Source organism: Hordeum vulgare, chromosome 6H (genome assembly GCF_904849725.1).
Source record: "Hordeum vulgare subsp. vulgare chromosome 6H, MorexV3_pseudomolecules_assembly, whole genome shotgun sequence".
Classification (NCBI taxonomy): Eukaryota; Viridiplantae; Streptophyta; class Magnoliopsida; order Poales; family Poaceae; genus Hordeum; species Hordeum vulgare.
The window spans coordinates 555,601,651-555,626,446 of NC_058523.1; the positions used below are offsets into that span (position 1 = coordinate 555,601,651).

At 43.8% G+C, this 24,796-nt stretch overlaps 1 protein-coding gene across 1 annotated transcript; it reads right to left on the minus strand.

The window, feature by feature from the left end:
- Nucleotides 1-9,819: 9,819 nt before the first annotated feature.
- LOC123404339 (putative F-box/FBD/LRR-repeat protein At4g13965) lies at nt 9,820-12,413 on the minus strand. The gene is made up of 4 exons (XM_045098262.1): nt 12,063-12,413; nt 10,878-11,771; nt 10,644-10,799; nt 9,820-10,512 (listed from the first exon to the last, which is right to left on the minus strand). The coding sequence occupies exons 1-4, from the start codon at nt 12,066-12,068 to the stop codon at nt 10,087-10,089; spliced, it is 1,482 nt and encodes a 493-aa protein (XP_044954197.1). The 5' UTR covers nt 12,069-12,413; the 3' UTR covers nt 9,820-10,086.
- Nucleotides 12,414-24,796: the final 12,383 nt, after the last annotated feature.

The window sequence follows — 24,796 nt, forward strand, 5'->3', positions numbered from 1 at the left end:
CGAATCCCCCCCTCCGGCAGGGCACCAGAACGTGCCCCAGATGGGATCTTGCGGAGACAGAAGCTTGCGGCAGCGGAAAAGTATTTTCGTGGCTCTCTTGATTTTTTCTGAGATTTTAGGGAATATATAGGCGAAAGACCTAGGGCAGAGGAGGTCCAGGGAGCCCACAAGCCTGGGAGGCGCGGCCCCCCCTCGCCGCGCCATGAGGGCTTGTGGGGTCCCTGGTGACCCTCTGCCTTGGTTCTCAAGTCTCCCGATCGTCTTCTGTTTCGGAAAAAATCTTTTCGGAAGTTTTATTCCGTTTGGACTCCGTTTAAAATCCTCCTCTGAAAAGGGTCAAAAACACGGAAAAAACATGAACTGACACTTGGCACTGAGTTAATAAGTTAGTCCCCAAAAAGATATAAAAGGCATACAAAACATTCAGAGTTTGACAAGATAATAGCATGAAACCATCAAAAATTATAGATACGTTGGAGACGTATCAAGCATCCCCAAGCTTAACTCCTGCTCGTCCTCGAGTAGGGAAGTGATAAAGACTGAATTTTTGATGTGGAATGCTACCTAGCACAATTGTCCTTTGTAACTTCTTTCATGTGACATGAATGTTCAGATCCGTAAGATTCAAAATAATAGTTTGCTATTGACATGAAAACAACAATACTTCAAGCAAACTAGTAAGGTAATCATGAACTTTCGAAATAACAAGGCCAAAGAAAGTTATCCCTACAAAATCATATAGTCTGACTATGCTCCATCATCCCCACACAACTAATTTAAATCATGCACAACCCCGGTATTGGCCAAGTAATTGTTTTCGCACTCTTAATTTCTCAAACCTTTTTCAACTATCACGCAATACATGAGCGTGAGCCATGGATATAGCACTATAGGTGGAATAGAGTGTGGTGGTGGTTGTGAGACAAAAAAGGAGGAGATGGTCACATTGACTCAGCGTATTAAAGGGTTATGGAGATGCCTATTAATAGATATCAATGTGAATGAGTAGGGATTGCCATACAAAGGATGCACTAGAGCTATAAGTATGTGAAAGCTCAAAAGAAGAACTAGTGGGTGTGCATCCAACTTGCTTGCTCACAAAGACCTAGGGCAATTTGAGGAAGCCCATCATTGGAATCTACAAGCCAAGTTATATAATAAAGATTCCCACTAGCATATGGTGGTGGCGAAACGAGAGGCTCTCAATCATGAAGAACATGGTGCTAGATCTGGGTCTTCCTGGATCGGATGATGATGGCGTTTTATCGCCTTCCCTCCTGGGGGCATTGTTTTGGAGCAAGTGCTGGCTGGAGGAATGGTGGAGCGGTGCTTCATCTCACACATTGATGGCAGCGGATATCGGCGGCATGGCGCTGTGGGGACTCGGCGACCGATGCGTGGAGATGGACTCGCGCAGGAGGAGGTAGCTATCTGGCGTCATGGTGATGTCGATGGCAGAGTGGCTACACAAGGTAGAAGCCTCAATATCTGCTTTGAAGACGGACCCGTGGAAGATGGTGGCGACAGGACACGAGTGCGTCAGATCGGTTTTGTGTCCTACACCCGGTATGTGGCAGATGGCTCGACCGGCTATGCTGGGGCTCCTGGTTTTTGATGTTAGGATTAGGTAACTGGTCTGGGTATGTGGCCCATCTAGCACCCCTTCATCATTTGGATAGGAGTAGCGACAGCTGTTGCGAAGTTGACGGATTCAGACATATTGTTGTAATACTTTGTAAGGTCCCCGAGAATAATCAATAAAATGGCAGCATGCATCTCCCAGATGCAGAGGCCGGGGGTCATCCTCCTTTTCTAAAAAAATATATAGATAAGTGGCAAGGTACGATTAAAGAACTTAGGAAGGTCACAAAAGGCTGGAGATCTAATGAAGAGGCCCAGCTTAAGAGATACAAGAAAATTCTCTCTGAAGAATTTGACAAATTAGATATTAAATCTGAATCTATAACACTTACTAAGATGGAATTCGCTAGCTCAAGTTCATATCTCATGAACTACAAAAAATCTGGCTCCAAGAGGAAGTTAAAGCCAAACAAAGATCTAGAGATAGAAATACTGCTTATTTCCATGCAGTAGCTAGCTAGAGGAGGAGAAAGACAATTATCCATTCCTTGGATGGCCCCAATGGCCCTAGAGGTGGAGATGTTAGGGATAACCAGTAACTTTTACAAAGATCTCTTCAAAAAAGAGGATAGCTCTGGATTTCACCTGAGCAATGGCTTTTTCTCTCAAGAGGAATTGGTCAAGCCTGATGAAAATGAGATCCTAGAGTCCAATTTTACTGAAGAAGAGGTCAAGAAACCGGTCTTCGAGTCTTACCCTGATGGGGCACCTGGTCCAGATGGGATCCCTTTCTTCTTATACCAACACTTTTGGGAACTAATTAAAAAAGACCTGATGGCACTGTTCTCAGAGTTCCATTGCAATAAACTGGACATTTTCAGACTAAACTTTGGTATGATTACCATTATCCCTAAAGAACCTGATGCTTCTTCTATGAAGAAATTCAGGCCTATTAGTCTACTCAGTTGTAGTTTTAAAATTTTCACCAAAGATCTTACTAACAGACTGGCTAAAGTCTTGCAAAGGCTCATAGCTAGTAACCAGTCTGCTTTTTTGAAAGGCAGATACATTTTGGAGAGTGTGGTGACTGCGCATGGGGTGCTTCACTCAATTCACTCTAGTAAAAGGAAAGGTTTTGTCCTTAAATTAGACTATGAGAAGGCTTTTAACAAAGTAAACCTTAATTTTTTAGATGAACTTTTAAAAGGTAGAGGATTTGGTGATAAATGGATCCAATGAATTCATCAGGTCACCAATGGGGGCACTATAGGAGTAAAGGTCAACTGTATGGAAAGTGCATTTTTCCTCACTGGTAAAGGACTTAGACAAGGAGACCCCATATCCCCCCTTCTTTTTAATCTAGTTGTGGATGTACTTACCAGGATGCTCATCAAAGCTTGTCAAAAGCACCTGATTGAGGGGCTCTGCCCTGAGGTTGGCCCTGGTGGTATCTCCTTCCTCCAATATGCTGATGATACAATCCTTTTCTTAGACAAGGATACTCAGCATGCTACTAACCTAAAAATAGTTCTCAACTGTTTTGAATAGGTCTCTGGCATGAGAATTAACTACAATAAAAGTGAGCTGATTCCTATTAATATAGTGGGTAGTGAACTTGAGGAATTCCTAGATATCCTGGGTTGTAATAAAAGGGTTCTTCCCCATTAAGTACTTGGGGATCCCTCTCCACTATGACAAACTAAGAAGGGAGGACATCCAACCCCTGATTGATAAAATCATGAAGAGGATTGCTGGATGGAGAGTACCTTCTCTCTTTCTTTAAGTTTCCCAAATGGGCCATTGACTTAATCAATTCCCAGATGGCGAGTTGCTTGTGGAATGACTTTGAGGGTCATAGAAAGTTACACCTTGCTAACTGGAAGTTAGTCTGCATGAAAAAGGAGTTTGGTGGTTTAGGAATCCCCAGCCTCCAAGATATCAACCTTTGCCTCCTAGGGTCTTGGGTCAAGAGATACTATGAGGGTGAAGGGAAACCATGGAGAGCTATGATAGATAATAAATATGTACAAAGTAGGCCAAATCTATTTTCTCTGAACCATAACACTCAAACATCCAGGTTCTGGAAGGGAGTTCAATCTATTATTCAAGATCTTAAATCTGGATATAGGTGGAAGGTAGAGAGAGCAGATAAAGTTAGATTTTGGGAAGATACTTGGTCTGGCACTTCCCCCCTTGCTGTACAATGAGAAAACTAAATGCATCAGTGAGGTGTGGGGTGGAAGTACCCTGAAGCTCTCCTTTAGAAGAAATTTTAGTGATAAGCTGATGGAATACTGGTATCAATTGCTGGAAATTGCCAAGAGCATCAGTCTAACTGAAGAATCTAACTCTCCGATCTGGCAATTAGAAAATAAAGGAAAATATTCCTCCAACCCTCTGTGCCATGTCATTAACTTTAGAGGAGTTCAGCTAGTATATATCCCAGCTGTTTGAAAGATCTTTGTCCCTCCCAGGGTCCATATCTTCCTTTGGTTGCTATCCGACAAGAAAGTGATGACAAGGGACAACCTTAGGAAAAGGCACATCATAAAACCATTAGACTGTGTATATTGTGCAGAGAATGGATCTGTCTTTCACCTGTTTTTTTATTGTGTTGTTGCTAGGATCTTTTGGTCATACGTTGGTGATTATTTCAACATTGCCATTGGTAATGACTATGACTGTTGCTAGATACTGGATTTCCAACAAGAAATCTGCTGTCCTTAATACTGTCAGTTCAGCTGTCCTCTGGTGCATATGAAAAAATAGGAACTCTATGATCTTTAATGACACTACATGGATTTCTGTTGAACAGGTATGGAGAGAAATTCTCAGGACTCAAATCCTGGGAAATTCTCATGCCAGAACATGGCAGAGAGAAGATGAGCTGCTTCATAGAGGCATTGGCGAGGCACTCTCATCTACCCCCGAGGATCTCAGGTGGCTAGCTTTTAAAAAGGTCTCAAGTGAGGGCATTCCCAAGCTCAAGATCGATGATGATGGAGGCAGATGTGACTCCCCAATCAAGACGAAGAACCCCTCGGACCAGTGCCTTCTGAACAGCTCCATCTCTGTCCTCACCACTGCCTGGTCGCCGCAGGCGCTCTCTGCACCCCCCTTGAAGCTCAGGAGGCCCGTTGATGTTGCTGCTGCTGCAGTAATATAGTCAAAAGAATTCCAGTGCTTGCTTCCTTCCGGACTGCGTGCCTGTCTAAAATTTAGCTCTGTCGCCTTAGCTTTTCCTCTTCGTATTATGTTTGGACCGCTCCTCTAAGTGGGCAGTTGTATAAGACATGGTTTGGTTTCATTCTGGTAATGGAGCCGGGGAGAGAAGCTCCCTGTTCACATAAAAAAGAAGCTTTGTTCACCATCACTGCTGGTAACCTTATTTACGTTAGTCTGAAGTTGCCATTTGAGTTGACATCTCTTTACTTTGATCAGGCAAATTGTATCGACTTGACCATGCATGCATATCTCTGTTGCAGCGAGCAAGGCACAACTTCAGCGTACGGCCGTTGATGCCGAAGCTCATTCTTCAGTGCCAGAATGCATTCATCAAGAAGCGCAGCATACATGACAACTTTGTCTACGTGTAGAGCCTGACTAGGGCCCATTCCTCCTAAAACTGGATATATCCAAAGCATTTGACTCAGCTTCCTCGGAGTTTCTGCTTCAGCTGTTGGACCACAGAGGCTTCGGCCCAAGGTGGAGAGGGTGGAACCTCCTGCTGACGTGCTCAACTAAGGTTTTGGTAAACGGTCAGCTGTCTGCCCAGATTAATCATATGAAGGGTTTCCGCCAGGGCGACCCCTTGTTAAATTGTGATTCAAATTATACCGTATTGGACTAGACATACGCGTATGAGTACAACTCATTTACTTGTCCTTCAAGGACTCTCATGTATTGCCCCTCATATATACTCCACGTAGTCGCACCTAAAGACGCCCTCTCGTCTCGTGCTTGTAATACCCCTCCTCATAGTGATTGCGCCTTCGTGCGTCCGTGGTTTTCTCCCGCAAGGGTTTCCACATAAAAATCCGTGTCTCTCTAGTCTCGTTGATCTTGTTTTATCTAACACCCCTCTCCCCACTTCTCTTCGTCTTGATCATGGACTGTCTCGCTAGGGTTATGGGCAGGGCCAATGAAGAGGGTATCCTCACCCTCTTTGAGCGCCTAAATATGAAATACAAAACTTCTATTTACACTGATGATGTGATCATTTTCTCCAAGCCCCACACGCAAGATGTTGTAGCCATTAACTCCATCCTCAACTTATTCGGGCAGGCAACGGGACTCAGAACCAACATGAGAAACAGTAGTTTCAACCCGATCTGCTGTCAAGATGTGGACACCTCGCAGCTACAAGTTGTTCTGGGGTGTGCCCAGGGGACCTTCCCATGTACGTACGTACCTTGGCATGCCTTTGTTTGAGCGTAAGATGCGCAAAGTGGACCTCCACCCAGCGATCGATCGCCTCGCTGGGAAGTGCTCTGGATGGAAGATCGATTGGATCACGAGCCTTGTTGGACGAGTGGTGCTTGTTCGGTCGGTGGTGTCGGCTATACCTGCTTTCCAAATGATTGCGATCCCGCAGGCCAGGTGGCTGGATCAGAGAATCGACAAGACCTTTCACTGGGCAGGTAAGACCACAACCGCCGGAGGGAAATGCCTTGTGAACTGGAAGGCCGTCTGTCGGCCTACTGACATGCCTTGTGAACTTGGAGTCTCAAGGAGCTGCTCTCAGGGTCAGATGGCTTTGGCAGCAGGCCAAGTTCCCGGACAAGCCATGGACTGACCTCCCCTTCCCAACTGACAAGCTTGCTTCAGCTATCTTCATGGCAAGCACAACCGTGCTAATTGGCTCGGGCACGACTATCTCTTTCTGGCAGAGCCATTGGTGGAGCGGCACCCCTCTGGCCCTCTGAAAGTTCAATTCCCAAACCTCTACGCGCACACTCCGATCTGCACCCTTTGCCAGCGACAGCCTGAAACGGCGCTCCAGCTGTTCGGGCAATGCTACTTTACCAGGCAGGTTTGGCTGGCGCTAACGCTGCCCTCAATGTGCAGCTCACCCCTCCGGCTGCGGATGAGCGCAATCTCGAATCATGGTGGTTTCGCCTCGCCAATGGCATCTCCTTACTTGCCAGGCGACAGGTTAACAGCCTCGTCGTCTGCACTTGGTGGCAAATTTGGAAGGAAAGAAATGCTAGGATCTTCAAGCATAAATCGGCCACGACGTTGGTGGTCTGCTCACTGATCTGAGAAGAGCTCCGCCTCTGCCGATCAGCTGGGCTCCGTGGAGCAATGTGGATGCCACCTGACTTGCGGCGCGGCGCTTGTATAGCGCGCCCGTTGAAGATGCTCTAAGACCCACATTTTTGCTCTTTCTCTTCTTTTCTTCTCTTCTTTTAGAATAGCTGTCCATAAATAGCATAGACTCTAACTGCTAATCTCTGTAACCTGGCCATCTTTGGTTCTTCGCTTAATTAATGAAATCAGCTCCAGCTGTTTTCCGTCAAAAAAAACTCTGTGATACTCTTCTTTGGTTCTGAAACATTCTTAAGCCAAAGCGTGTGATGATTCATTCATTTAAGGTTAGAGATGTACAGCCTTACGGAACGGACCTGTGTATCTTTTTACAGAAAAGCGTGATGACGAGCATAAATCTTCAGCAAGGGTTATAAGTGATTCACCCAGTCAAATCTCAAGACCCAGCTTGCTGTCAAAGGAAGGATTCATCTCAAGACGGTAAACTGAAGAGAAGAGGGCTGCTGGTTGTTGGGGAGATAAAATCAGACGGTAAACTGAACAGAAGAGCCTTCCTCCTCTGCTCCTCGTCTGCTTCGCCATATGGCCCAGCGATACAACGCCGTTTGTGACTGCTCGCAATTTGTTTCCTTATTCTACATGTCCATCATGAGCACAGTAGCACGCATACACCTGTTATTCTGTATATGGCTTCGGTTCTTGGGTGCGAAGACATCACAATTTTAAGTGGTGCTAGTGGGCACCGCTTAACCACAACATCGGCTTAACCATCCCGAGATGCATGTTGTTTCGGGTTCCTTTCATGGTTGCGTCGGTTCAGTACGGTCTGTTTTTGATAAAGGAAGTTTTTCTAAACTCAGATCATTACATCAAGATGATACAATTGTGCTGAGATCATTTTCGACCTCAGCATAACTAAGATGCACACAGCCCACACACACAAGAGTTTTACAACAAGTGGAATAACAAAAAAATGCTATGGACCGTCAATCCTTAGACTAGACCGCCACCCATACTCCGGAGTAAAACACTCCCTGACCACCCGGTTTAAATGTTGACACGCCGCTGCAACCAACTCTTAAGAACCCGGTTTCTGAAGAATAGCCCAGATTTAGTACTGTATGTAGATTGCAGATGATTTTGTTGCACCAAAATGCATATAGTGCTGTAGCACGCATATCTTGTTTTCGGAAATAACAAAGCAGAAACTAGGACTGTATTCATAGTTGCAAAAGGCGCGGTCGGGTTAAGAAATGGCAGCTTCAGATTAACCTTAATAAGTCTACAAGCACTGATTGTGGACAAAGCTTACCAACTCTTCCTCTTGATATATCTTGCAAACAAGTCTGGTCACATACTGACCAACAGGTGGCATTTTTTTCCCTATGCAAATGAATTATCAGTCTCTGAGAATAGATGATATACAAAGCAAACTGAACAATACGAAAAAGGCAGAGTGCAGTTATAGGGTTGTATGTTATTTTTACTTGGCTAAACAATACAGTACAAATGTCCACCCAAGGCTCATTTAGAGCTACAAGCAGAGATAGGATGCGGCTCCATCGTTGATCTGCAGCTTTATAGACCTCTAAAGTATTTTGCCGGAAGCAAAACCATTGTCGTTAAAAGAATCAGACCGGGGCAACATGTCCCTGGACACGCCATCGAACTTCAGATCCGACACCTCCGGTGGTGTCGAAGGAGAGGTACATGCAATGGTATTTTGCATAGGATTATTATACCTTTTCAGTCTTGTAAGATCGGTGTTTACGTGCCTTGTAACTTGATCTTATTTTATAAATGAGACACATATTACCAAGCAAATAAATAAATAAAGATAAGGTGCAAACATACAAAACAATACAATACAGACCATCCAACCAAGGCTAATTTAGAGCTACAAATAGGGATATAGTGCAAACATAAAAACATACTCCCTCCGTTTCTAAATATAAATCTTTTAGAGATTTCACTAAGAAACTACATACAAAGCAAAATGAATGAATCTACACTCTAACATATATCTATATACATTCGTATGTAGTTTCCTAGTAAAAAGTCTAAAGAAGACTTATATTTAGGAACAGGGGAGTACTATTTAGATACTCCCTCCATTTTTATATACAAGGCCACAAACCCATATTACAGGTATCAAGGCAAAAGTTAATGCATTCTAAGTCAATGTGCAAGATAACTTGTCTCCTTATTTACCGTGTAAATTAATGTGTATTTTTCTCTCTCATGCATATCAAGCCAATGATCTCACTAGTGCATGGATGCAAGGGATTATTAATGCCCTCCTTTACTAGTACTACGAGATAAATATCATTAATATTGCATCAATTAGTGTTAGTGGGCTTGTATATATGCAAATTGTAATTTTGAAAGTGGCCTTGTATATAAAAATGGAGGGAGTACACACAATTCACTACATGATCAGGCCGTCCAACCAAGGCTAATTTAGAGCTATGATAGGGATAATAATGGTACAGACCGACTTGGCCGCCAAAGGAGCCCAAAAGGTTTTTGCGCTAGGGGAAACCTTCTCTTTCAGGTGCAATGGTTCTGCCACTCTGTGATACCAAACAGATGCCTATTAGACTTATTACAGTTCATATTAATTGATGGTTCAAAAAATTGTCTGATATAGTTTGATTGCAGTTTTCATATTCAAATAAGATGATTTCAACCCTTTTCCCCCCGAAATATATCTCGCTGCATAACTTGGCCAGTGGAGCAAGCTTTCAACAAACAAACGCACGACGGGCCTCTCAAGGTGACTATGATGTACAGGGGGCGGGGCGATCGTTCCCAAGATGATTCGTAATAAAGCATAACATGCTTTTACCAGCAAAGAAAAATGTTTCTAATTCTGACTTGTTATGCGATCAGCATTACAGCATAATAACATACTGAACATAAAAAAAACCTCATGAGGTAACAACATAATAATACAGTTTTTTTTTTTTAATAAAAGAGAGCTGCCTCTCGGATTTCCATAGATCAGAAACCACAAAGTCTCGTTTCTACGAACAACTTAAACCAGGGAGTGGCCCTCTCTGTAAGAAAGGGGGCCTCTACAAACGATGCATGGCCTACAGCTGAAGCCAGGGAAACAACCTCGCCAGCCAACAATAATTCAGTTCATGCGGTCAAAATATATAAAAGGACTAAACTCTTGACCAAAGTAACAACACTCTAATGCAGCTCACTGTGAAATCAACCGCCTTCTTTGCATCACGTGAAAAACCTTTTTGCCTCAAGCAGTGAGCACTGTGGGTACTCCATTCTTGCTACATGGCCAGTCCTCATGGCACCAAAGTGAAATATGGCAAATGACTCAATCCCAGCTGTGAGCCTCCTCTTCAGTGAGACCCTCTGCCTTTTAGTCCAGGGGTACCTGTTTGGCTTCTCCTCGCAGTTGCCACACTCCAACCTACTATACAGGTACACGTCTGCAAGATTGACCGCCACCACCATAACACGTCTGACATAACTCACTAAGCAATCTTCGGATTCAAAGCCAATGATGACGAGGGTGTCCAAACTGTGGTGTTGGAAGCCTGCTGTGGCCGAGTCCCACTCTACACCCTTGTTCTCACTATATGAATCTTCTTTCCTCTTCTCTTCATCCGTTTCTGTTAAACACGCATGATCCCATACCTGCATGCCAGCAATTAGGACAAGGATAAAAACGAGCAATCAATTGAGCAGACATATTTTGTATCTGGTGAGATAATCTTGCAAAAGCTTAAGGCCATGTGGGAAAAAGAGACCTTCAGGTAAGCACGTACCGTCATGAATAGCTCCTTCAGTAAGGGTGCAGCTTCAAGAATAAACATCGTCCAGCTGAGATCATACCCTTCAGGAAGATTAGCTAGATTCACAAACCTTAGTTGGCAGAAAACAGATGCCAGGTATTGCGTCGGGCATTCTGGCTGCACCCAAATCTGCAACGAATAAGCATATGGTGAGATGGGCAGAGAAGAAGTGAAGCCACAACTCACAAAGCGACAGTCTTGACTTACCTTTTCGGAATTAAATCCCAACTTCAGATCTCGTATAGAGGTACCGCTAAGAAACTCACTTAACTCGACCATCCTGTTGTGACTAAGGGCGAGATTAGTGAGGCTTACAGCCTCCAGCAATGGGACATGACCAACAAACAGTGGATCTTGGAAACGCAGCCAACATTCAAAGACGATCTTTGTGAGTTGAGGGAGCCAGTTTAGCTGAACTTGTGCGAGCTTACAGTGGGAAATACTAAGCTCACTGAGATGAGCATGTTCAAGTTGCAGAGTGCTGCAATCACCAGAGTCACAATTGTACAATCGCAAATGCTTCAGCCGCTTGCAAGTGATGAGGACGTTGGATATGTCCGATTCACCAAATCTCAAATTCTCTAGGTCGAGCATAGTGAGACCACCAAATGCACTTGGGCAGGCATCAAAGAACAACATGAATTTTCTCCCGGCGTTGACCAGAGCATCGTTGTCCAAGTCAATGATGTCATACTTTCCTGTCATAACAGTGAACTTGGCATTCTCGACCAAGTGTGCCGCCATGGCATGACCAACCGCATGCCCAATGGATATGGGGACATCATCTCTCAAGTAGAACGTCGTGGAGAGAAGGCGGATGGTGTGTTCTCCAGGAATTCTGCGTGTCAATATGCTCTCCATCGCTTGGACCACCGCGGCATTGATGCGGACCAATTCATCATCAGAGATGTCGGTGCATAACATGCCCTTGGGAAGGAAGTGCTGAGCACTTATTATAAGTCGAGACAGCTTGGCGCAGAGTCGAGTCCATCGTCTGGAGAGGACGCTGGTTCTTGCAGCCTCGCGGACATTGAGTCGGTCAAGAATGTTGACCAGAATGTCATCAGGCAATTCGCTGAGCCTATCAGCTCTCTTGCCTTTCTGCATTTGGCATGAAGAAAAATAAGAGTCACTAGTTGAAAAATAAAAACAGATATGCAAACCGTATGCAATAACAAACATGACTTTGACATATTTGTTGTCACAGAAAAAACTGCAACTATCACAGATGCAATTCTGATTCAGTCACAAAGATGCAGTTTTTATAGGCACAAAGATGCAATTTTGATGTAGATGTGCAAAATTTTCAACTTTGATTACATCTATCTAGTATAAAAAGGGTTCTCTCTGCAAACAAAAGATCTGCCAAGGAAAAGAGGACAATGAACTGACCGTCATGGCTCCCTCGTAGATCTGCCGAGGCGCGAGAAGAATTGATTAGCCTGAATTTGAAAGCTCAAGCCTCACGAGTTGCCGTGAATTGCCACCAGGCCAGATATATATATATATAGATGCTGGGTTCCCACCCACCACCAATTGAAACTCGGAGACTGAATTCGAAACAGGACCTGTTTCTGATTGTATTCCGGGAAGGACTGCTTTGATTGCGGATTGCAATTTAAAAAGGGAGATTGCCGACTGCGGCTCGGAGAGGAGCCGCTTCGATTGCCGACTGAAGCTCGGATATGAGAAGCTCGAGATGGAGCTGCTGCTGCTGCTTCGATTGGGGACTGCAGCTCCCAAAGGGGGTGGGAGCTGCTTATTTGGGCGCCTGTGCTCAAGCACTGCTCGATCCTCATTCGAGGCCTCCGACAGCAACGGCGACGGCGCGAGGGGGGAGCTCGGCACACGGCAGGCGGCGGCGCATCACTGATCTCCGATCCACTTTCCTCTCTGGTCTTGTGAAACCCTAGTAGGTGCTGCGTGGTTGGGAGGATCACCATTTTATTTATGCGGCCTGTGATGGAGAAACGATGGCACGGATGGGCTATAGGCCCAAACTGCGATTGCGTTCCTCAAGCTCTGGTTTGTACTACTCCATCCGTTCCTAAATATAAGTCTTTTTAGATATTTTACTAAAAAACTGTATATAGTCTATATACATCTGTATGTAGTCTATACCATAAAATATGTTTATATATATCTGTATGTAGTCTCCTAATGAAACCTCTTAAAAGACTTATATTTAGGAACGGAGGGAGTACGTAGTAAGGAGTATCTTTTTTCTTAAAAGAAAGGGAAAAAAACTTCCATTCAGCCGGATGATTATAGCTCTCACGTTCGAAAGAGCTATGCCGTTCGATCCGCCAAGAGCTGCCGTCCGATCAGCCGAGCCTAATACTTGTATATCAGGGTGTACAGGATGTCCAGGTTTGTTACGTCTACGGACACAACTTTTTCTTATAAATGTTTTCTCAACACGATCTCTGTTATAGAAAATATACTATAAAAAACTCTGTTGCAAAAAAATATATAGATGTTTTCATAACACAATCTCTGTTGTAGAAAATATTCTATAACAATTCTGTTGCAAGAAATCTACAAACATTTTCGCAATATGCTTCTATTAAAAGAAATTTACAACATAGTCTATGTTGTAAAAGGCCGGCCAGCCATTTTTTAAAGCTAGATCTGGCAGCTAGCGTCCCGATCCATCTTTTGAAATATCGACCGGCGGACACGTAGCAACACCAAAGGAAGGGCAAGCTCTAGCGGATATTCAATTCGGTGTCTAGCCTTATTTGCCTTGGGTGGACAGTAAAAATTAATATAAATTTGAAAAAGAATCTGAACCTTTTTGGATGTAAAATGATTCGGTGCGTTAGGTGAGTGCAATTTTTCATGGATAAGTGACATTCAACGAACTCTTGCCAACAAAAGAAAAAATGAGGTCGGATCATTGCTTTCATAGGTTTCACATAGGGAAAACCCTATTCGCGAACGAATTTTCCAGGATTCGCACATGACCGGGATGCTAGAGATGAGAGATAGGCCGACTCAATTCCACCTTTACACATAGTGCGCCCAACCAGTGTTGGAAACCTACTAGTAGGTTCTCCGAACCGGGTTTTTTTCAATGAACTCTGTTTTTATTGGTTTTCTATTTTATTTTCTTGTACTTTTTTCCTTGCTAGTTCCTTTTCTGTTTCACTTTTCCTTTTCATTGTTTTTATCATTTCTATATTATTTTAAAAAAAATGTTCAAAAATATTCTAATATACCAAAAAATCAGAATTTTCAAAAAATATTTCTGTTTTCGAATTCTGATCAGAAATTTAGAAAATGTTCAAATATTGGCAAAAATTTAGAATCTAAAATATTGTTCGCTTCCTGAAAAACTTTTAAAGAATTTTTACGGTAATTTAAAATAAGTTTATAATTTCAAAAATTGTTCTATTGTTGAGAAATTTTGTATTTTCATAATATCTTCACAAAATTCAAGATATATTAGATAATATAAAAAATATCTCATTTCCAGAAATTTTTCATATTTTTAAAATTTCTTCCTACATGCAAATTGTTTTTGGCATTTCAGAAAAAAAATCGCATTTTGAAAACTTTGTCCTCTAAATTTTTTGTGTTTTCCAATAATGTTTATTTTGTAAATAAAATGGTTCAGGAAATTGTTAAAATGATCTCACTTTTTAAAAAAATGAAAATTTAACAAATATTTTCGAAATTTGTTTGCTTTCTTTTTTTTGCATTTTTTTAAACTTTTGTTCAAATAATTTCAACATTTGCATTTTCGTTTTCCCCTTTTTTTAAAAAAATGTGCTGAAATTCAAATTTGGTTCACATTGTTTAAAAAATTATCCATGTTTTCGAAAATATGTTCAAATAATTTAAAAAAAATATTCAGTACAATATATACTTAGGCTGCATTAAATATCTCGCTCGAGTGAATTCTTAAAAGTGTTGATCCAAAATATTCTATAGCAGTCATTCCGTCTAGCGGCTAGCCTCAGTCATTCCTGATCTGGTGTGCATCGGCACGTTGTTTGACGCAGTAAGCGTCCAATAGGAGCTTTCTCTCACACGCCCAAAAAATTATCTCTTTTTTAGAGCTTCTGAAATGTTCAGTCTTCACTAAATTTAGCAGGGACTTCATGAGCATGAGCGTCTCGCATCATAAAAAAAATTAAACTTTTGTATTGTTTTAAGAATTTATCTCCTTACCATGTTTAGTGATTTTACTATTTATTAGTCGGCGAAGATGCACCCGAGAGTTAAGACGCCGCTTTCGAAGGTCTGATTTGTCTTTCTTTTTTTACAGCAGAGTTTGGTTGGTCTTTAAAATGCTATGTCAAATCTATTGAACGGGGTTTTATGTCAAATCAAATAATTTTAAAGGCAAGACCCTCCCCACCTTTTTTTCTATCCCACCAATCTATTGAATGGGATTTTAGTCAACCGATCCATTTAAACCGCCTTTGATATGTCAAATGAGACGAGACTTTGGTATCTTCAATAACGTCTTCTTTGGAAGAAATCAATCACAATCAATGTCTAATCTGTCTCTAAAGACCAAATCTACACAAACTAGGCATGCCAATCTATAATTATTTGGTAACACAAGGCAACATTTATGGAAACAAATCGGTCACATGTCGATAATCAATGATGCAAAGTTCCAATCAAGTCTTTTGTTGTCATGTCTTCAACCGATCCCTCCCTTCCCCTTTTTCGATCCTCCCACCTAATATATGCAAAGTTGTCCAATGGTCAACTGGTCTAGCAAGTGACGACTCAATCAATCTCCTAAATCTCGATACCTTCCTCCATAACCTCATCCTCAGATCTTCCCCGTCTCTCCCCAAGATTTGCTTCGTCCATCCATCGTTTACCCATCTTGATGAGGACATTACTACCTTGATATGACCAAAAATATTGCATAAATGCATATTTATGAAGTGATTTCTAATACAAACTATGTAATAATTTATTTATGTTATATCCAGGACAAAAGTAGTTCACCGACTTTTATGTCATGTCTAATTGCAGGTGTACAGGACCTTATACAATCCACATATGAAGATAACGGAAAAGGAGGCGCGTAGGCGATGTTCAAGAAGTTCTATCACGGCATGCTTAGCCCAAGAGAAGATAGAGACATATTTATGAAGTTCTATCGTGTCCAATGGTTCACACTTATGTATTGCGTGAAGAATAAAAAGTTAATGTATATTAAAAAAATATGATCCAGTTGCTTGAATTGGATAACGTGGTGCTTGACATTTGTATTAATATGATGAAGATGAAGCCATGCATTACTAGTATAATAAGATGGTTAGGGATAAAATAATATTTGAGGATTGTATACTTTGAAAGATTGACGATTTTGTTGCTTATACCTATAAGTATTGTTGTGTTAATATTTATTAATTCATCGTTTTTCAATGAATATACATGCATAAGGTTACGTCATGAATAACATGTTACATCAAAAAATCTGTTTTTATCATTTACCTATTTGAGGACGAGTATAAATTAAGTTAAGGGATGTTTCATACGTCCCCGATGTATCTATGATTTTTTTATTGTTCTATGCTCATATATTATCATTGTAGAATATTTATAGGATATTTATTTATTATTTTATATTATTTTTAAGCACTAACTTCAAGATGGTAGGTTGAAGCTTTTGTCAGCAATGGTTCAGGCATTGCCACTGAATCCAACGAAAACAAGAAGAGACAGCAATGTCTTCCCGCAAGGTCAGGCTCGACGAAAAAAACTGGTTCTAATAAACGAAAACACCAATTACAGCAGCTGGTTGCAGCAAATCATTTATCTTTCAGATAAGTTGATTCTTTCTTTCCTTTGACATCTTTAATTCTTGAAGAGGTTGGAAGACTGAGTTGGGACAGGAAGAGGTTTCAGTTGGCTGTTTATACCGTTCATTCCCACCACACGCACGTTAGAAAACCAATCAATCAGCTCGATCCGAGTTAGCAAAATTTCAAGACAGGGTACTTCCAAGGTGGATTTCTCTGTTTCTATAGTGCCGATACCATATATAGTGTAAGTTTGATGGGAGCTCTAGCGGCAAATGCCTGTACTGCTGATGGCCTTGAACAACAACTTAAGAAAAGAGATTGCAGCCTCGAAAATATGCATCAGCCAGAAATGTTACTAGACTCTCCAAAGCTGGAGGACAAGAACACCTACCAAGAACGATACCAATATTACACACAAGTGCAGCTATGCATTACAGGCAACAGAGTTTCAACATGGTCAAGAACGATACCAATATTACTCACAAGTGCAGCTATGCATTACAGGCAACAGAGTTTCAACATGGTCAAGAACGATACCAATATTACTCACAAGTGCAGCTATGCATTACAGGCAACAGAGTTTCAACATGGTCAAGAACGATACCAATATTACTCACAAGTGCAGCTATGCATTACAGGCAACAGAGTTTCAACATGGTCAAGAACGATACCAATATTACTCACAAGTGCAGCTATGCATTACAGGCAACAGAGTTTCAACATGGTCAAGAACGATACCAATATTACTCACAAGTGCAGCTATGCATTACAGGCAACAGAGTTTCAACATGGTCAAGAACGATACCAATATTACTCACAAGTGCAGCTATGCATTACAGGCAACAGAGTTTCAACATGGTCAAGAACGATACCAATATTACTCACAAGTGCAGCTATGCATTACAGGCAACAGAGTTTCAACATGGTCAAGAACGATACCAATATTACTCACAAGTGCAGCTACACATTACAGGCAACAGAGTTTCAACATGGTCTTAGCGCAAGGAGAGGAATGATATATTACAAATAGGAATCACGCAATGGAAACCTGCATGCGTATTATTCAAATGTAAACCATTGAATGTAAACCATTGCAGGAAAAGCTGGGACTCCGGAGAATGACCATCCAAAAATTCGTTGCCAAGTCTGCTTACTGCTGTCAGACACCTGCAATACAAATGAGTCAGCCACAAGACATAACAAACAATTAACTGAAAACAGCAAGAGAAAAATAGCAGCCAGAAGACTTCTATGCATCTGTTCTTAGAACTAGACTATAATCCACCTACATATGGGATTAATTGAAACAGTGAAAATGACATGGATTGCTTCCAAAACGCAAAACTGAACCGACCTTTGTAATTTAAAGCTCAACACCTTCCTCAACAACAACATTAATCTGAGCCCTACAGATTTCAAATTGCAGGCAGCATCAGACCATCAGTCACCAGTCAACAGTAAAATTCATTACACATTAAGCAAAGTGTAGAAAACAGAAAATTTACATTGGAACTCCAGCAGCACCATCAACAAAAGCGGCACCTTCTTGCACAGCTGCCTCCTCCTGTGGAGGCTGACCCCTGTATAGATTTCAAATTACAGTAAACAATCAGCAATCATTACACAAACAAACCGCTGTATAGATTGCAAATTACAGTAAACAATTAGCAGTCACCACACAAACAAACATAGATGATAGAACAGCGAACTTACATCACAACAGCAGGACCACAAACGACCACAGGCTGCTTAGACCCTATCGACTGTAGTCTGCAGGTTTAATCAGTCAAAAAAGAGGTCAGATTTTTTGAATGAGGCTGCAGATTCACAGTAAAAAAAAAACATAAAAAGCCCACATACATTTCATTCTCCAGTTCAGATAGAGGATAAACAATAAAACCACTGTAACCAGGTGGGCAGCCATAGCCAGTCACCCCAGATTTGAGAATTGCGGCCTTTTTCATCAACTCCCTCTTAGTATTGGCTTTGGGGCACACCAGATAGTCAGGCACTGAAAGAGAAGAATCAAAAGTCAGAAATAGCTATCACACTAAGTGCAGTGAAAGAACCAGGAAAAAAAACTCAGTGTTCAAGTTATAATAACCCTCAGAGAAGGCCTCATCAGTCTCGACTGCAAGCCTGCTGAGACGGCTCCTGGGCGGGCAGTCAAGTGGGAGGTTCCTTGAGCTGCATAAGAATGAAGTAATTGCTGAAAACGGTCCAAAATGAAAAGGCAGCATGGAAAAACTATTACAGAGTATAAGTCGCTCCTCACCTCCTGGGCTCACGTCGAGGTGGCATTTGCCAAAACTGGTGACAAGCACCTGTCACAAAAGAATCACTAGTTCAGTTTATATATCTAAAACAGTAGAACTCAGGAAATTTCGAAAAGACTACTGGTTCTAACCACTTGAGTTTACCACGGCAGGGTTCAGAACATCTACTCCTAACTACATCAGAGCCAAACAATTTCGAAGAGGATATAATTTTCTGTTCTTCCAGCTGAAGGGGGAAGAATTTCCACCATGACCTAACCGGATCCACTCGAATCTGATGGAACATTCACATCTGATCGAATATAGTGCATGAAGTAAGGTTTTGAAACAAGTAGATGGGGGCATCAAACTAGTTCAGAACGAACTAACATCACATATCGTACAACCACAAGATCTAGAACTAACACTGACAACAGGAAACGCGAATATCAACTCGGATTCACAAACAGAAACGCACGAGAGCTAATAATACACAGAAATCATGCACAGTAGACACTCCAGCGAGTAGAAACCAGATGGATACCCAAGGATCTACACGCAGCAAGCATATCCAAACTTCCTCTCGCGGATCTGAGGCCTACAACTACAAAATCATCTCGATTCGAGCTAGGGTTAACGACGATGCACGCGAATCACAGGATAGCGGTAGAACGGACGAGATACACATGGTTCCTGAGGGGAGGGGAGGGGACGGGGACGGGGTAGGGTTTACTCACGTGAGGAAACGGATGAGCTGACCGGGGATGCAAGGCGGCGGCGGCGGCGGCGGCGGCGGCTTGGCCGTGGTGGATCTTCCGGGCCGGGAGGAGGGGGCAGCTGACGGACGTGAGTCTTTATATATGGGGCTGTCGATGGGGGATCTCATCAAACCCCACAGCAAAAGGACCTGGGCCGTCGTCGTTCTGGAATGGGCAAGCGGACGAGCACTTCACTTCCCCACAAGCTGGGCTTTCTTCTCCTGGCCTGAGCAATGCTGGATTGCTGCTGCATTTTTTTATTTTTTAGATCAAAACAACGAAACATGGAATTGGATTAGATTGCAAGTTTTTAAGTTAGAAATATAAGCTTTTGCCAAATGTACAAAGGACAGCCCGGTGCATATAGCTCCCGCTTGCGCTTGATCCGGCCACTTTGGATCTATAGTACGCAGAGTTTCTTTATATTTTTGTAGGTAACCCCATGGTTAAGGCAACAACTTTACTGCTGCACCAAGGCTTTTAACCATTTTGCCGGATGTATGAGAAAGAAAATAAATAAAAGAAACACATAATATTTTCTTGTCATGGCAGTTGGTTTGATAAGCATTCCGTAATAGTAAAAGGAAAATCAAATCTATGAGAAATGTCTACTATAGAGTGTAAAGATTAAGTCTGCGAGAAATATACCATGTCACTCAAAGATTCATTTCTGAGCCCAGGCTCATCTGCACTAGCATTGAATTCAAAAATAAAAACAAAATTAAAAAATTCCAAAAAAGAATGGATGGTAGATAATTTGATGCGTGAGGTTCGTTTTAAATTTTAAATCATATGGACATCTTAGCAGCTCTCGGCAAAAAAGACAAACACGGACTCTCTAGAAAAGTTTATTGACCCGACTTATCTTTTTTTTCTGAGAGCTGCTTACATGCTCAAATTATTCAAAAAATTGGAGCAGGCCTCACACATCAAATTATCTATCAAGGAAAAAAAATGGAATCTTTTGAATTCTTTTAGTGTTTGTTTTGATTTTTCTTCTTACCACATGAGTCTGGACACCGAAACGCTCCACTCCTATGTCACATAACATTTGGTTGTGTGCATCTTGTTATGTAGAAGCGGGTATTCGCTTACCGCGGTTGTATCATCTTGGTGTCGTACAATGGAACTTTTTTTTTCGTTGTACGACGGCTCACATATTCCATTCCTTGCACACCTTGTCATCCAATACACCGTGCGGTCGGCGTAAAAACGTCACCCTCACCATCCCTTTAACCTGAGGGGGCGGATTTTGTTCTTCGAAATCAATGATCACACTTATCCTAGTTCTACCAAAGTGAAAACCCTCTTCGAACGACACAAAATAAAATGCATCGAGCATGAATAGGAGAGCCCACCCTAACAAACGACACCCAAGACAGGCAAACCCAAGGTCATCTGCAACCGTGGGAGAACAAAACTTCGCAATGACACCCTCAAGACAGGGATGACGACGGGCGCCACCATCATCGAGCCAGAGGGACGGGCGAGGGTTTTCACCCCAAAACCTTGGAACTGTGTGGGGTCATAGCAAGGCCCGCAAAGGGAAGCAACACATGTAGGCGTCACCGTTGCTGCTCAATCCCAACCCGCGAGGCGGGCTGAGGCCATCATCCCTGAGGCCATCAATACATGTTAGCACTACACATGCAGCTCAACCGAGTTATTTACCCAAAACCACCACACTTGGACCTAGGATAACATGTTAGTATCAGATTTGGGTCAGGTCACAAAAAAACACCAGTTGTGAGCCTAATGCGTAACGCGGAGCACTGACTCGCCGATTTGACCGCGTAAACAGCCAAACCGATAGGTGGGGCCGTTTGTCAGGCTGACGTGGCAAAGACCAAGCACAAAAAAAACTTTGACCAACTGAGGTAGCAGATGAAATGCGGGTCCCACCTGTCATTGACTACATTGTCATCTTCATCCCATCTCTAATTCTATGGAGCATTGCGTCGAGTAGCTTGTGAGCGACCAAGCCCATGTGAACTGAGAGGTCAATGGCTATGGCAGCCGAGCTCTGGGCGTAGACGACCTCCTCCCACCCCCCGACGCCACATCCAGGAACTCGGTCGTGCGGGTGCACAACAATGGCCGTTAGCAACGCGCTGACTGCAGGAAAGCATGGACTAACCGCAGCAAGCATCTCGGCGCAGGCGGCCTCATGTCGTCGCCGCCATCCCCGACGGATCCGTGGACCTCCTTCGGTCCCGGAGCGACAACCCGCACTGGCACTCCAAGTAAAGGCGGACGACCTGGCACCGCTCCCCATGAGCCCCCAGACGCCACTTCCTGGAGCTCTAGCGCGTGGGTGCACGACGGTAGGGCGGTGAACGCGGCAAGGCATGCGTGCAGGTGTGGCAAGGGAGCTCCACCACAGGGCACAAGCGCGACCAGGGCCTCCCGGCGGGCGTCGCTAGCACCGGGGGTGACCCGCACCCTGATCAGTACGCGAGGACGACCACGACCTCCTACCGGTCACAGGGTGTGGCCACCATAGCTTGCGAGCACGGGTGCGGTCAGGGCCTCCCGGCGGGGGCCGCCAGCACCGGGGCGACCCGCACCCTGATCAGTACACGAGGGCGATCAGGACCTCCTAGCGGTCACACCACGGGCGTGGCCACCATAGCTTGCGAGCACGGGCGCGACCAGGTCCTCCCGGCGGGCACTGCAAGCACGGGCGCGGTCAGGGCCTCCCGGCGGGGGCCGCCAGCACCGAGGCGACCCGCACGCTGATCAGTACACGGGGGCGAGCAGGACCTCCTAGCGGTCACACCACGGGCGTGGCCACCATAGCTTGCGAGCACGGGCGCGACCAGGTCCTCCCGGCGGGCACCGCAAGCACGGGCGCGACTAGGGTCTTCCGGTGGCGCCGCAAGCACGGGCACGACCACGTCTCAGATGGTCATCGACCGATAAAGGCAGCAAGGAGATGTCATTGAACGTCCATTATATGTTTGTTGAAATGCCTCGAAGAAAAAAAAAAGTATAGATAAACACTTGAGTCATTTACATGTGGGACCATCGTCCAACTCAGCATATTGTCCACACAAGCATGCCACGTCAGCCTGACAGGTGGACCCAACTTGTCAGTTTGACTGTTTGCATGAGCTTACCAGACAATCAGTGTTCCACGTTACGCATTAGGCACAATTTCGATGGTTTTTTTTGACTTGGTCCAAATATGATACTAGTCTGTTACCCTAGCCCCAAATGTGATGGTTTTGGGTAAATAACTCAGCTTGGCCCCTCCATATATTTTTTCTAGATTCGCCACTTCGGGTAACTAACTACATATACGTGACCGTGCCAGCATACTAACTGCTAAATTGTTGTTCTAGGGGCACTGGCTGATTGAGAGTTTGAGACTCTGTGGGCCATGTGGCGATGCACGCGAGCAGAGACCATGTCTTGCACAAGGGAAATAGGTTCAGACGGATCGCTACTGCATGCAGCCGGAGTCATGTCAGTGGTGCAGCAACAGCCAGCCAACGTGCAAGGTCCTTGTGTTAAAAAAAAAAAGGTATGCATGCATGGTGCTCTGACTAGTCTTGGATTGGACTGTGACTCAGACAGTACACAGGGGTGGGTGTATCGTCGTGGACGGCGGCAAGCTAAAAACGCATCACAAGCTACGCCATAATCACTCCACGCAAAGGCAAAGCACGCTGCTGCAGGAGCAACATGTTACGGGCTTCAGTAATAAGTAATAATTAAACGCACTTAGGAACGGAAGATTCACATCATCGAGATGTATATATGGCCGAAAGTGGAATCGGTCACGGCCTCCCTCCCCTTGTCAGTCAATGTCAAGCGCACAAGCATGGACCAGCGATACCGATGTTTGGCACCGGAGGAGAGATCCACCATGAATTCTCCAACCCAACCACGCTAGGGCAAAACCTGAAATCATCCACGCGCTCCGTCCCTGCTGTTTTTTTAATTACCTTAACCCTCATGAACAGAGAGAAATCCTCCACGCGCTCCGTCCCTGCTGTTTTTTTAATTACCTTAACCCTCATGAACAGAGAGAAATCCTCCACGCGCTCCGTCCCTGCTGTTTTTTTAATTACCTTAACCCTCATGAACAGAGAGAAATCCTCCACGCGCTCCGTCCCTGCTGTTTTTTTAATTACCTTAACCCTCATGAACAGAGAGAAATCCTCCACGCGCTCCGTCCCTGCTGTTTTTTTAATTACCTCAACCCTCATGAACAGAGAGAAATCCTCCACGCGCTCCGTCCCTGCTGTTTTTTTAATTACCTTAACCCTCATGAACAGAGAGAAATCCTCCGTCCCTGCGGTTTTACCATAACTGGCCCTAGGATGCACACGGAAAAAGGATCTGTGCGTTGTTTTTTGCCAAATTATAAATCCTCAAAACCTAATTAAGCCTAGGACGTACGAGCCTAAACGAAGATGCCTTCTTTTGGTCAAAATCTCCAAGCTAATCAACCAACCCTAGGACAGGACGCGCACAGATAAGTGTATTGCCAAATCCTCCAACCCCGAAATCCTTGGCATCTCTGTGCCCGATCAGCGTCGTCGTCTCGGGGAGGAAGATGAAGACGCGCGTAGGTACGAATCACATCTCAAGAGAAGAGAACACAAAGGGGCAGCGGCAAACAGGAAACAAAAAGTATGGAAAACTTACATGGCAGATCCGGCGCCCCCGTGCAAAACCCACCCCGCCTTTCATGCATCGTCGTTGCTTGTTGCTCCCGGCCCGGCGCACCACCACCACGGGGTATGCAGGCGGCGATCCAACGAGGAGAGCCATGTTCTTCGCTGGGCGGTGGATCCAAAGACGAGAGGCTTCACATGGAGAAAGGAGGTCGAGTCAGAGAGATCTGGGGGATGAGGGAACCATGAATCAACATGCGATTGGTTGGAGCGGCGCAGAGGGCATGAATGAATGAATGAATGAGGGGGAAACCGGGGATGGGCTTGTCCTGTATATTGATGGACATGGGGCTAGCTGCAGCCTGGAAAGCAGGATGAGGGTCGTGACCTGTACGCTTGTCCGGTATCGGCTGGAAAAAAGATCACCGAGTAATTACTACTCCTAGTACTGAATTAGATATAATATCGGGATTAGGAAGGTGATAATACGTTGCCATAAATCGACGCAAGTAAATACATGGATTCTACATATTCGGACATATTTATAGCTGGAGTACATGGATTCTACATATTCGGACGTATTTTTTTTTTTTTTGCGTCGAGTGTTTATTGCGGGTTGACCGTATATGTATATATCGTTTTCTTTAGGGTTGTATGTATGTATGTATCGTTCGATGCAACAAAAAACTGTATAAAAATCAACACGGAGGT